At 40.8% G+C, this 14,255-nt stretch overlaps 1 protein-coding gene across 19 annotated transcripts in view; it reads right to left on the bottom strand.

Annotated features, from left to right (window-relative positions):
* cacna1ba (calcium channel, voltage-dependent, N type, alpha 1B subunit, a) overlaps nucleotides 1-14,255 on the bottom strand; it is a 114,053-nt gene that overhangs the window by 19,995 nt on the left and 79,803 nt on the right. For 13 of the 19 annotated variants that reach the window (XM_047592016.1, XM_047592018.1, XM_047592024.1 and 10 more), the window contains 14 exons: nucleotides 12,917-13,077; nucleotides 12,655-12,792; nucleotides 11,532-11,733; nucleotides 9,922-10,086; nucleotides 9,533-9,643; nucleotides 9,370-9,453; nucleotides 8,847-8,852; nucleotides 7,501-7,617; nucleotides 6,862-6,927; nucleotides 6,631-6,722; nucleotides 5,711-5,861; nucleotides 5,304-5,431; nucleotides 4,028-4,124; nucleotides 1,520-1,625 (listed from right to left, as the gene is read on the bottom strand). In XM_047592016.1, the coding sequence (XP_047447972.1) occupies nucleotides 1,520-1,625; nucleotides 4,028-4,124; nucleotides 5,304-5,431; nucleotides 5,711-5,861; nucleotides 6,631-6,722; nucleotides 6,862-6,927; nucleotides 7,501-7,617; nucleotides 8,847-8,852; nucleotides 9,370-9,453; nucleotides 9,533-9,643; nucleotides 9,922-10,086; nucleotides 11,532-11,733; nucleotides 12,655-12,792; nucleotides 12,917-13,077 (1,624 nt within the window). Of the gene's footprint in view, nucleotides 1-1,519; nucleotides 1,626-4,027; nucleotides 4,125-4,969; nucleotides 5,067-5,303; nucleotides 5,432-5,710; nucleotides 5,862-6,630; nucleotides 6,723-6,861; nucleotides 6,928-7,500; nucleotides 7,618-8,846; nucleotides 8,853-9,369; nucleotides 9,454-9,532; nucleotides 9,644-9,921; nucleotides 10,087-11,531; nucleotides 11,734-12,654; nucleotides 12,793-12,916; nucleotides 13,078-14,255 lie in introns of all 19 variants that reach the window. The other 6 variants (XM_047592015.1, XM_047592021.1, XM_047592030.1 and 3 more) reach the window with 1 other exon arrangement.

The following is a 14,255-nucleotide window of genomic DNA, read 5'->3' as shown; positions in this document are numbered from 1 at the left end:
GGCTGCCATGTTTGGGGGAAAAAAAGGCAGGGGACCGGGCCTTTTCTGTGGCAGCCCCTTGGCTCTGGTACAGCCTGCCAGAAGCTATTAGGAGTTCTGACTCTGATGAGGCTTTTAAGATCCCATCTGTATTCCCTGGCTTTCAGTGGCATTTGATCTGTTTTTATTTCCTCATCTGGTCACCCTGGCTGTTAATAGCTTTTCATTTGTTGACACAGTGATGTTGATCTGTAATTTAAATGTTTATATGACTTGTTGAATGTGAAGCACCTTGGTGCTTTTAAGGTGCTATAGAAATTAAATAAACTTTAATGCAAACTTAAACTCAACTTTAAACTTAAATTTAGATCTAGCTGATGCATGCATGTGAAAATGAGTGAAAAATAATTATTCAATGTAGAAATGTTTAGTGCTCATAACGTTACTGTTATATGAATGAACATGAGATCTCAGAAACACACAGCTCCAGGCCGGAGACAGAAGGAGATCTGTAACTGGTTCACATGTCTCTTGTTTGTTCAGGGTGTGAAATATAGAGGGTTTCCAATATAACCAAAGCCTGGAATGTCCTCTGGCGACCAGCTACAAAAAAATGGTCGACCTCTCATACCAGGAAAAGCCTGATGAAGGCCACGAGCTGAAAAGTCCTGGTGAAGTCTTGACCTTCGACAATTTATGTTCCTCCCCCATGCACCTTGTTAGCAGTGGAAGTTGTGCCAGAGACACATGTTTTTTTCTGACTTTCCCAACCACCAAGCGACATCGTTATAGTTACAGTGTTTGCCGTGATATTGAGATTATTGATATTAGATTTTTGTCCAAAAATATACATTTCTCAGCTCTTTTGGTAGCAGCTACTTCATAGTGGAGTCATACTACACAAAATGTTTCAGACGGTTTCCAGACATAGTGCTACCATCAAACTAATGTGAACTTTGTGAAACAGGGCTATAGTCTACATTACTTCCTCTGTCTTGTATGCTTTTCTAGCCCATTGGCTAGAATATAATATTATATATATTATATAATATTAAAATGCTTCACCATCAAGTTCAAAGTCAAAGAATAAAGCTAACATGAAGCCAGGTGGATTTTCCACCTTTCCAAGTACCTTGTTTGGTTCTATCAGTTCAGTTTTAGAAGAAAGTCCAGTCCAGTTGTCCTAATTTGGCCTTGTTTTTTGGATATACCATGACCTGGGTACATCAGTGGGTTTACTACATTGTAGATATGATGCTATGAACTACATTAATACTTTGTACCTTAAATTTACATTTTTTTCTGCATATCTTAACTAGGAACCTGCTCTTGAATGCCTGTCACTTGAATTTTGTCTGATTAAAAATATCTGATCCCTCAAACATTTGCATCTGCCATTCTTTGTAATGTATATCTGTTCAATAATATTTAATGTCAACCATTATTAATAAAGTATCACAGTATAAGAGGTTTTCTTAAGGTGGGAAACCAGAGAAGGAATTTTCATAACGTTGAATGATGTGTGCTGTGTCTCTCTGACCTGAGGCCAGTTTGATCTCCAGGGCGGTGCGAATCAAGGCCATCAAGGTGGAGGTGAAGTGAACCGTGTTGTCATCTGCGATGGGCATGTTCATTTTGACGAGGCGCTGCAGACAGGGTTAGGTGACAGACGAGCGTTAGAAAGCAGAGTGAGTGATAGGAAAGCACCTGACCAGAAAATACAATTCACCCAGAGAAATCAATCTGTGTGCTGCCGTGATCCAGCTTCCTCAGTGGATCCACCTGATTTGCAAAATTTGCTTTTAAAAATGTGCATGTTTGGCCATATTCATAGTATGTTACTGAGACTCTGTTCAGCACACAAAAAGCCTTCTCTACAAGTACGTACAGAGAAGACAACTAGACATTCACATTCACTGCTACTGGCTACAGTATGCACTACGCTGCAAGTCAAAGTGCACTGGTGCAAGACTGACATTGACCGAAAAAAAGGTGAGAGAAGGCATGTAACGCATAACCATGAGGGTGCCTTGACAGTTGCAGGAGCTCGACTCTGTGGTTGCCATCCTAGCAATCATCAGCTATCAGTTGAAGAGGCTGAGTATGCTCTACATGTACAGTGGCAGCTAGCAATAAAGAGTGTCCGTTCCACCAAGCTTTGGCAGCCTTAGCGGGAAGACTTGGTTCATATCAGACAAATGTTACCACCAGATGCATACAGAATGCTGTGGGACTGTTGCTGTAAGAGTTGAGCTCCCCTGAACACAAAAAGCATTCAACTACATGTGCTATCAGTGCCAGTGCAGAGAGTAAGAGAGACCGGAGTCAAAATGAGACGTGGATGAAGAGCAGAGGGGCCGACACCAACACGCACCCACACAGTATATAGAACCACACAATTTTGCACATGGCCACATTCACCAAGCACACGTACGAATACACACAACCATGGGATACACAATCAATTACAAAGAATGCTACAAAAAAGGTTAGGCATTTCAATTGACAAGCAGCGATTTTACACAGAATGCTTGTCCAAAAATTCTGAGATCTCATTTAGCTGGAGAAAATATGAACTAGGCCTTATTTCTAAAATTTTTGCTGTCTAATGGACCTATTTACAGTTCACACATAGTATCTTGAAGTGATCTGTATCTGGATTTCTCCTTTGGGTTTTGATTGCAGGGTTTTGCTTTTACATCAGACAAATGATACATCTGATTTAGGCATAAATTCCTGGGACTTTAACTGATGACACTTTCCTGGAGCACTCTTGAGTCCAACCAAAACTAGCTACAGCTAATCTCAGGAGTTCAAGAACATCGTTTGCCTCATTAAATGTCTTGGTAGGTTGAAATGCCATTATTAGTTGTGGAAAGTGATTACAGGTGTCAACTTGTTATTCTACAAAACGATGGTTGCCGTCTATCCGTGCTCCGAAGCTCTAAGTCTGTGACTGAAGATCTGACATGGTACTCACATGGATCCTCAGCAATGCACCCACCAAGTGTGAAGTAAACGTTTTTTCAAGAAAAGAGAAGAACACATAGACCTCAACACACATGATTTTCTTGCCAGGAAGTCGGACCAACATCACAACATGGTGAAAAGCTGTTCTGGAACCCACCCTCTGCTGGACAACTGTCTAAATGTGTGCAGATGCATTTATTTCTTCGTGCCGGTGGAATTAACCCTTCAATGAAAACTCATATTCTGATAAAAATAGCCTTCCTACGCCAGACTAGTCACTGAGGGTACTTTGATTCATTCAGAAGAATTACAGACCTACATCACCCTAAACCAAAGCTCAAATAAAGGAACAGCAGGATTAGGGGTAAGGAAGAGAAACTGGTCACAACATTACCTACAGCTAGAGTGAGGGGAATTTCTTAGACAAGATATCCAGATACTGATCACTTGTTGATATCAAGTGGAAATGTTATCTGATAAATACATTAAGAAAATTAAAATCATACTGATGTATTTTTGTCAGCAGTCTAACACACAAGCTCGCACACCAATATCTTCCATGGTGAATAGACTGAGATGATATGAGAGAAAGGATGAGAAGGAATGGACACTGAAGACAGAGCCACAACGTGAAAAGAACAAATAAAGAGTTGTTTTTTTAATAGAAAAGCAACAGAAGCCCCAGACACTTGTGCGCACACACACACACACACACACACACACAAACACACACTGCTCCACAAAATAAACCCCAAAGGAGGGTGTACAATTCAAAGGAAATAGTGAAATATGGGTGCAGATTTCCTTCATAAACATTAATTCGATCTTCTAAGTTAAGCTCTACATTATTAACATTAGTGAAGGGTATTCGCCCATAAAAGCAGTTATGCTCAACAAAACAGTAAAGACGGTAACGATGAAATAAGGGCTTACACCAAAAATACCAGCGCGCTAGCAAAACAAACGAAGAAGAAGAAACGAGGGAACACTGCAGAGCACAGACACTGGCTTGAGTTTACGCCAATGGGAGAAAGGTTGTCGAGCACAGGGAAGAAGGTGGAGGAAAGGGAAGGTCTACCTTGTAGGCGACTCTTGGCGGACATTTCTTTCCCAAACCTAATGGTGGGGACATGTGGAGCAGCATCTGATACATATCGAGGTACTTGATACGGCCACTTCACAGGGTAGGAAATCAAAAGTAAACAGAACGCAAACAGAGAAGGATGGGGTGTTAGAGACGGAGGAGAGGAACAAAGGGAGGAAATAAACAAAACAGGAGGATAATGACAAGGAAAAAAAACAGAAATCTGTTGTTAATAGATTTCCTCGAGTGAGATGTTAGATGGATGCCATCCTCGGCCGCTGTGTTGGAGCACGGGGATGCATCCCTGTGGAGCTCAGGATCCCTGAGAGGAAAGATGGGATGGTGAAGTGTGAGTCTGGTGGGAGAGGGGGGGAGGAGAGAGAAGGAGGGAGGATGAACTGACCCAACTCACAGGATGTTGATGGGAGGGAAGAGAAATGAGAGCATTATAACAGGGATGTCTGCCTCAGCATGCTCACAGACATCCCTTTGGTACTTCAACCAGGGTGCACGGAGACAAAGGTTTCAAAGCCAGCCCAAACCTTCTGTGGGTATTTGGTTCATAGCCTGGCTTTCCACTGGCAGACGTATTTGTAAAAGATCAAATCACAAAGTGTTTGAGCTGACCTAAATGTAGTGGTGGAATTTCCTTCTGGACTTTGAGAGCTTAATCTGTTGGAATCGTAAGTAAATAGTGCCTGACATCTAGACATTAGCAACAGGAGAAAGCAGCATGGTAGGTGGTGTGTTTGGGCGATGCTGTGGCTTTGAAAGCTTTGTTTCCACTCCGGCATCATCAACCAAAGCCAGACAGCTTGGAGGGGCAGGTGCTAGTGTAAAGGCGATTTCATTGGTGCACAGCCATTCAGTTAAAAGTCTTTTGGCATAGAGGTACACAAAGCACCCCGGTGACGGAAATGTCTGGTATTTGCAAACCTTGTATGCTACCCTATTAGGGCAGTTCTTCCCTAAGCCAAGAGGGGGTGAGATAACGCGTAACAAATTGTACATATCCTTATAGGAAATCCGTCCGCTGCGGAAAAGAACAAGCACATAAATAAACAAACGTTCAGGACAGCGTCAAATGAAACAGTTATCATCAGTGGGCTGACTGCATACAACAAGGTTTAGGAACAAGGCCTGCATTTGACTCCTTGTTCAGTCACCTTGGTCACAAAAGGGGAATGGGAGGATTTAGGTTTTGGTGTCTGTTCACTCCACTCTACTGTGTTTGCTATTCTCTTGGACCCAGAGAGAGGCTTGAACATACCACGCTGCTGGATCGTACTCGGCCCAAACCCGGATAAACTCATCTAGGTGATGAGGCCCCAGGATGGAGGAGTCCCTGGTTAGGTACTCAAAGTTATCCATTATGACAGCCACAAACAGGTTCAGCATCTGAAACACAGATATTAATTGGAGATTACACCAATATTTTGGCGTAGTTCCAGCAGTTTCAATGACACTGGAGTGATCTGTGGAAGAAAAGTAAAACCCAACATATCTTTTTTGTTAATTCAAGTTTGGTGTCACCAATTTGAGCTGCTGAACAGTAGTAACCATCTTGGCAATGCTGCCTTTGAGAGAATGGAAAGCTGAGTGTCCATGGCTGTAGTGTTGAACAATGTATTTCTCTATAACCCTGCTACCATACAACACAATTACATTGGTACTGACCAGGAAAGAGCAGAGGAAGATAAAGGAGACAAAGTAGAAATAGGCAAAGTCACTGCCACACTCTTTCTCGTTGGACCCCGATCGCTCATCACAGGCCCGGTGACTCAAACATGATAACATGATCTCATGCCAGGCCTCCCCTGTCGCACTCCTGCTCCACATACGAACACAAACAGACAAAGAAACAGAGAAGCTTTGATTGAAGAGATGTATCTCAGTGAAGCTTTACTCACATTTAACACACAAGTCTGAGTTCTTTGCTGCTTTTGATGTCATGAAATGATGAGTTTATTACTTTGGAGCTGATGGACATTAAGGCTTCATGCATAAAAGGTCTGATCATGTAGACTCAACAGAAGTAAATCCATAAAAGTTTGCTAAATGCTAAATTTCCTTGGTTGAGAAATTCAGTTTCTTTACCAATCATTGACTTAAAGGACCCAAAAAGTGTATATTATATTATACACTTCACAGGGTATAATATAATATATATATGACATGAAAGTGTATATTATATTATACACTTTTTTGTGTATATAATATGTACAATTAATGTTTTAAGGTTTGAAACTTGTAATCTGACATTAGTAACCATGCACCAGGTGTTTTGATTCAAAGTTTCTGTTCTGATTAGTGCGCAGGAGTCGTACAACATCTTCTAACAGAACACAGACAACAACACAAATGCAAATAATCAGACATATGAAATAATAGAGACTTATGGGCAAGTATATGTATCTATGATAGTGGTCATAACATGAGGACTCGTGTCATTATGACAACATTTAAGTGTTTAATAGAATAAAACGATTATCTCCAAATCATCCAATGTTAACTACACTGTCCTAATGTTCTGCAGCCTTACTAGTTAGTAACTGGCCAAATTTATGTAATATTTAAATGAGATATCCGTACTGTACCTGAACAGCAGCATGAGAGCTTGGAGGAAAGTACGGAAGTTGTTGTGGTGATTGATTGCTGTATCTTCATTCAGGTCAATGTTACCAAATACCTACGGCAATGGAGACACAACTGAGCGAAATGGATTCGTACTGCCTTACCTTCGTGCAGTTTATGGTTTTCAGGTTCACACCACGGCATTTCAAAGTTGAATCCCTGTATGAATACTACAACAGAGACTTGTCACATACCTGCATTCCAATGATGGCGTAAATGAAGAAAAGCATGGCAATCAGCAGGCAAACATAAGGCAGGGCCTATAGGGAACAAGAAACCAAAATACACTCAGAGAGGAGGGAATAAGAATGTCGTTGTTCTCAATTACATTTTCAACAGTTTTATTTATCTTCTGTATTTCACAGGTAAATAATTACAATAATGTAATCCATGACAAAGCCAACGGTCAATTTCCAACAAAAATATATTTAATACTTTTGCGGGGACGTATTTGAGAATATCTTTGTGAACCTAACACTGACAATTTCAAGACGCTTGCTATATGAAGGCAGTCATCACTCAAGATGTGCACATGGGAATTTAATCCCCGTTGTGAATCGGTGTAAATTTCTAAAGTTAATCTAAAGGTCGGATCAGAATTTTGTGTAAATTGTTGCATAGGTTGTTGGAAGGAAGCCGGACCACCTGCAGAAAACCCACACAAGAATGGGGAGAACATGCAAACTCCACACTGAGGGGTCCCACGTGGTTGGTGAGTTAGAACCCACAACCTCCGTGCTATCAGTGCTAACCACCACACCAATATGCCATCCCTTTAAACCATTAACATTGATGGGGAGAGTATGTGGATGTCCTGTAATGTGTGTGAGCACCTTGAAGGACTGAACGAAAGTCCACAACAGGATGCGGATGGTGTAACCCTGCCTCAGCAGCTTGATGAGTCGGGCAGCTCTGAAGAGCCTCAGGAAGCTCAGGTTCAGCAGCCTGTCCTGTGAGACACAGATACAACATTGAGTGCCAAATACCAACCACATACCATCATCCCTGACTGATAAAATCACTTGATCTGGCCACAAGTTATCAGCTGGTGACATAAGCATATCTGAGAAATAAAAACAAGAACACAAGGCTAAGGTTAATCACGATGGAGAAAAGTTTGTCATCAACTCATCGCTGCTTGCTGAAATCCAAATTAAGCTCCCTCTGACATGCCTGAGTCCCTTTTACTTATAATGTAATTTTGGACAAATTATGTTTCTCATACAGGTTGTTGTCCACAAACTGGCTAAACAAGGACATTTGGACATGTAGTTTCTAGAAGACATTTAATCTAAGTATCTTCTTCAGTTCTAAAAGATGAAAGCTGGTGGAATCACTTTAGCCACAAAAGGGGAATGGGAGGAACAAGGATGTGGTATTCACTCCACTTTACTGTGTTTGCTATTCTCTGGGACCCAGAGGGAAGTCTGAACACACCATGAAGCTGGTTCATCCTCGGCACAAACCCAGATAAACTCATCTAGGTGATGAGGCCCCAAGATGGAGGACTGCCTGTTTAGCTACTCAGAGTTATTCAAGGGCTATCATCATCTGGGATTAAGACAGGAAAATCTTTGGGTGTAGTTCACCTGGAACTCACATGACCAGGGTCAGTTAATTACAGGTTACAGTAACTCAGGGTGCAGCTTAGTGAAATAATGCTGCCCACAGAAACATGAAGAGAAAGTTTTATATAATTCTACACAACAACACACAATCTCTTAATATGAAACAGCCTTAAAGGGACTTTCCACTGAGTCAACGTTTCAGTTTGATCCTCCTGATGGTCTTGTGCCCACTTCTAGAAGAGTTCTGTCTGAGAATGTAACCCTGACAATGGTGAGCCCTCCACCTCCAGGTTATCTCTTTTTGGCTTTCACCGTGAAACTTTTTAACAGAACGAATATGCAGACAAAATCACATCAGAAGAACCTCCTCTACGAAGTCAAATGGTCTCATTAGTTTCACCTTATTGTATTTCTGAATTTAGAATACTTGAGCTCTGACTGCTTAACTCATTCTGCTTGGTGATTCTCTTTTAGCACAGCTCTCACAGTTTTGCACAAATTTATGGAAGCATAAGGATAAATGGCTGGACTTGAACTCCCATTCATGAGAACACATCAAATGAAAGACTACGCCAACCAGGAGCAAAGAATGGAAACAGAAAGTTACTCACCGTAGTCTAGTGATGTTAGGAACCAGGGCATGGCAACACCGGTGATGACAATCAACAACAAATGTAGAAGGAGACGGAAAGAGACAGAAAGATATAGAGATATAAATAGAAGGGGACAGGGACAGGAAACAGGGACAGTCATATTGCACGACCACTGAAACAAGTCAACAAATGCACACAACAGTTTCTTCACGATACATACACGTATAAAAGTAAGAGCAGAGACAGGAATGGTCTCAAATATATTAACTTTCCAACAACGCAGAAAGCAGAGCAAAACATGGATCCTCTGTACACCACACAACAAAGATTAATTTCTCAGGGAAAGCCAAAGTAGCTCCAGTGTCAGCCCTGTGTGATAAATCTATGCTATCAACAAAAGACTGGCTAACAATCCTCCACTCTCCCCTCGGCTGAAGCTATTGGACTGGCTCACTACCATAGTCGTCTTTGTGGAAGCTTGTCTGAGCTTGTTACTATAACCATGGTGTCATAAGTAGGTAAGTAGTAAGGATGCTCTTACATTGATTTCGGTCACAAGGATGTCAGTGATGCTGCCCAATACCGTCACAAAGTCAAACACATTCCAAGCATCCTTTAGGTAGTTCTGAAAAGCAACAGTTGAAAATCACTGGGTGTCGTCTGAATTTCAAGACCTCTTAAGCTGCTATGCAACTGTAACCTACCAGCGGACCAAACGCAATGATCTTGAGGATACACTCCAGAGAAAAGAGAGTGGTGAACACTATGTTGAGATTCTTCAGCATCGCTTCGTAAAAGTCTGGAGCCCCATGGAACTGGAAGAAAGCGACAAACTGTTTATCTGCATAGTAGCTAATGTCTGTTATTGTTAAAAGAGTTTTTTTTTTATTTTAGAGATACTGGATGGTAGATAGCTGTTTCTGTTGGATAAATAACCATGATGTTTTATCATGTTTCCAGTCCTTATGCGAAGCTAAGTCAAAATCAATCTTCCCATCTAGCTTTATGTGACAGAGAAAAACACCTCTCAAAGTGTTAAAATATGACTTTGTCCAACCAACCGTATCAATTGTGCACTGTTAAATCCTCTTACTTTCATCATGAGTACAACAGTGTTGAGAGCGATCATGATCATAATGGAGTACTCGAACGGAGGTGAAACCACAAACTTCCACATCCTGTACTGGAAGGACTGCGTGTTCTCAGGCATGTAGCGTGTCAGGGGTTTGGCGTTTATGGCGAAGTCAATACAAGCCCTCTGGAACAAATAAAGAGAACACCTCAGCATCATTGTCTCCATGAGTTGACTGGAACTGCTCTCCATAATCAGGTCTTCAGTGGATGAAATGATACATTTGCTATTAACTCTGATTGATTAGCCAGGGACAGATAGAATTTACCATGTGCACACAATAATTTGGCAGACTTTAAGTCACGGAGGACAAAACATTGGGGCAAATTGAGTGACACTAAGAAACACTTGAGCTAGGACTCCTTTGTGGTCACAAAGAAACCATCAAAATCCTACACTGGAAGACTGTTAAACCAAAAATTATAACCATCTTCTTCTGCGGAAACAGTTCAATTCACAGACCAGCTCTGCCCCCAAAGACCTTTACTAAGCATGTAAACTGCATCTGAGGTTTAGTTCTGTGCTAAAAACCATAACTCATTAAGGCCTTATCTCTGAGATGTTAGTTTTAAATAGAAAATTTTACAATCTTCATCACCAGTTGGTAGATCTTAACTTCTAGCTCACGGATCAATGTTTCACGGCAGGTACCATGTCAGCCTTTAGAAGTTCCACAGCATTCTTTCAAAATGTGTTTAATCCAGTATTTTGATGTAAACCAAATATGACTACAAGCAAATAGACAAGAAACAAAATCGCAATAAATATGTTACTGGACAGGCTGTGGTTTGGTTTGTATGTGAGCATGTTAGAATCAAGTCATTACGCAGTTATGCTAGTGACTTGAAAGACAAATTTTGGTGATGGATAAAGCACCAGAACACTAAGTAGGCGTTGTAATCCCTGGTGATATTCAGCAACTGATAAGAGCAATGTGTTGTTGTTTTTCTACCTTCCCTAGTGTTTGTTAAAAAGTTTTTTGTTTTTGTTGTCTTAGTCTTCTGTGACTAGCATTGGCAAACTCTTATGTTGAGTCTTCAAGTTTTATCCAACTGTCTGCCTAATGAGCCATCTTCTCCTCCTATTATTTGTTGGCATTGTTTCTAACTACAAATTTGACTAATCTTGTACCTAGTTATTTCACATTAACATTTAACCCAAGTTGTGACACGCTGTGTATAGCAGGCAATATTATTTATCATTCAAATTGTAGCTGCATTCAAACATCTGAGGCAATTATCACAACACATGGTGTGTATCACACATGGACAATCACCATTTTTAATGAAAAAGTAATTCAATGTCCTCCATGAAAAGGTCTGCTATGACTGGACAAAATGTGTCATCCAAAGGCCCACATAACCCCTATGAACATCTCATCTTATCTCATCTTCCAATACCACTTAACCTCACCAGGGTCATGGGGGTTGCTGGAGCCTATCCCAGCCGTCACTGGGCGAGAGGCGAGGTACACAGGTCACCAGTCTACCGCAGGGAAATTTCTAATTCTGATTTTTCTAATTAATAAACTACAACAGTCTTCTCATGGATATAATGGTTATATTATATACCTCATTCTTTTCCAAGCTGCACTCAGATAAGGCCTTGTCTCCCTGCTCCTGGAACGTGATGATGATTAGAGCCACAAAGATGTTCACAAAGAAGAAAGGGAAGACCACAAAGTAGACCACATAGAAGATGGACATTTCTATCCGGTAGCCTGGACTGGGACCTTGGTCTTCAAAGGTAGCATCCACAGAGTGCTTCAAAACACTGCAAGGACAGTAGTCAGGGGGTGAGCTACAATAAAATATCCACTCCAACATTAAAGATGTTAAACAGTACCACATCAAAATTTCTTTGACTAACAGCAAGAGCTGACAAAAGTATTTTGAGGATAGCTGTGGTTCAAATAGTAACCACAGGCCTATTCAAAATACAAGCTGAAACTGCTGGACTTGTAGAGTTTCTTGGACATGTTTTCATCCAAGTAGCTTCTTCTTTTCTAAAAGGCTGGTGGGGACTTAAGGTTTAAATGGGAATATCTGGAGGTGTTGCAATTTGCATGATTAGGGTCTGTAAACAACCAAATACTTAACTAGTTGGAGCAATCTGTTTTAAATCCATGTTCCTTCCACAGTAAATGGTACTCTGAGGTCCCATCATCGGCCAGTTATGAGTACCATTCATATCCTCAATAAAGGAGTCATAAGTGAGTTTTCTGTTAGAAATCTAGAGTTTCAAGTCCAATTTGATATGACTTTTTATATAAAACTTCTCAGTATACATCTGCTTTCCCACACCATGTTTTCCTCATCGTGATGATGAACATGAGTCAAATCAATTAAATATTCAATTACTACCTAATGTTGTGCTAACCACTATTTTCATATTAAGTATTTACAAAAATTGTGTGAAATACATCGCTCAAAGTTGCTGCTGCTGGGGGAGTGGGGTTGAAGAAGTCCTTTCTTCAAACTGAGGAAGAAAAAATAAAGGCCTACACCAGTCAGTTCCATGTGCTTGATGTCTGTGTGGTCTTAATATGTCTTCCCAGAACCTTTGGAATATTCTGACGCTGTTCATTTCCTACTTGTATTTGTAATTACCTAAACCATTTGGGCTCTATTTCTAAATCCTAAATCAACACACTTTTCTTATAACTTATGAAGCATTCACGTAAGCCACACTTACGTTGGCCAGCCTTCCCCTGTGGAGACGGTGAAGAGAGTCAGAAAGGCCCACAGCACGTTGTCGTAATGGAACTCATACTTCTTCCACTCCCTGGGCATAGCGGCAACGTCATCTTTATCATAGTCTAGGAACTGTCCTCTGGAAGACATAGAATATGAGTACAGGTGAGTGAGTTTTGGCACTTAGGCGCAAATATTTGCCAGTGTACAAGTAAATAAGGTTCTTTGTTCACAAATGGAGATATTGGGGCTTTTGGACTGACTTGCAGTCTTTCTCCAGGCCCTTGGACTCGTCAGTGCAATAGAAGAATTTTCCCTTGAAGAGCTGAACCGCGATGACGGCAAAGATGAACATGAAGAGGATGTAAACGATGAGGATGTTCAGAACGTTCTTCAGAGAATTGACCACACAGTCAAACACCGCCTGATAACACACAAGGACGCAAACATCACTGAAAATCAGTTATTAAATTCAGAAACTTCACATTCCTAACCTCTCTCAGTCAATATGCCGTTGCCCTCTTTGTCTGAATCTACTGAATTGGACTGGAGAATTTCAGGTGGTCAGGTCTGCAAGTTAGTCTGGAGACTATGGAGGGTTAGGACATATTTAACAAGGCAATTGGTAAACAGTTCATTAACATAAGATCACTGCAACATTTTCAACACATGCTGAGCAGTACAAAAACAGGAAACTAAGAGAAAGTCCTCAAGCATAGCCATCCTCAATGTGACTTCCATATTTTAAGAGGTTTAAAATGCTATGGTGCTCAGTGGCCTTTGCCTGACTTCAGATTGGGTTAACCCTCCTCAACTGTTTCACTGGCCCAAAGTGATACGTTTGAGCTCCTTACCAGGGTTGTTCTCTCAGTTTTTCTGACTGACTTGACCACTACCCGCTGGCATGCTCCAATATCTGCACCAGGTTTTAAAGGGAGTCTAATTTGTTAGTCAGGGCGGCTGTGATTTAATGCGAGCAGCTTGCCTTGTCTCTTGTCTCAGTAATTATTAGTAGAGTGGTTGCCTTTTGTCTTTGTCTAAGGTAATTACTTAATAGCTTTGTCATTTCTGTATCTGGCTGCCAGTTGTTTCCCAACTGTCCATCCTGTTGGAGAGAGTAACTACAGAACATAGTAGTTAATTTAAGTTTTGTTTGATGAATCAGACACTTAAATAAAACCTACCTACCTGACGACTGGGCTAGGCTTAGAAGAAATTTTACACACCTGCATACACATCACTACTTATCTAGAAGTGGTTGACTCTAATGCGAGGAACATTACTTTAATACAACACTATACTGATCCACAAGTTTTATTGCTATCAAAAAATATATACAGTTTATGGTTAGAGTTTTGTCTTATTTGTTGCCTTGGCAAGCAATAAATGACTTTGGGTTATGTTGGTGACCCTTAGTGTGCTGAGCCATGACATACAGAAATCAAACAACACAAACTCAGAGAATTACAAATGATTTCCAGAACGCACTGCTGATGCCGGTTCTTAAAACGAAAGGTGATAAAGCATTAGGTTTAATGTCCACTCCTTGATTTCCCCACAGACAGATTAAATACCTAAATATTTGAAAGTACCTAAATATTT

Source organism: Mugil cephalus, chromosome 8 (assembly GCF_022458985.1).
Source record: "Mugil cephalus isolate CIBA_MC_2020 chromosome 8, CIBA_Mcephalus_1.1, whole genome shotgun sequence".
Classification (NCBI taxonomy): Eukaryota; Metazoa; Chordata; class Actinopteri; order Mugiliformes; family Mugilidae; genus Mugil; species Mugil cephalus.
The sequence above is the reverse complement of the archived record's forward strand: the minus strand, read 5'-3'. Positions and strand labels throughout refer to the sequence as shown.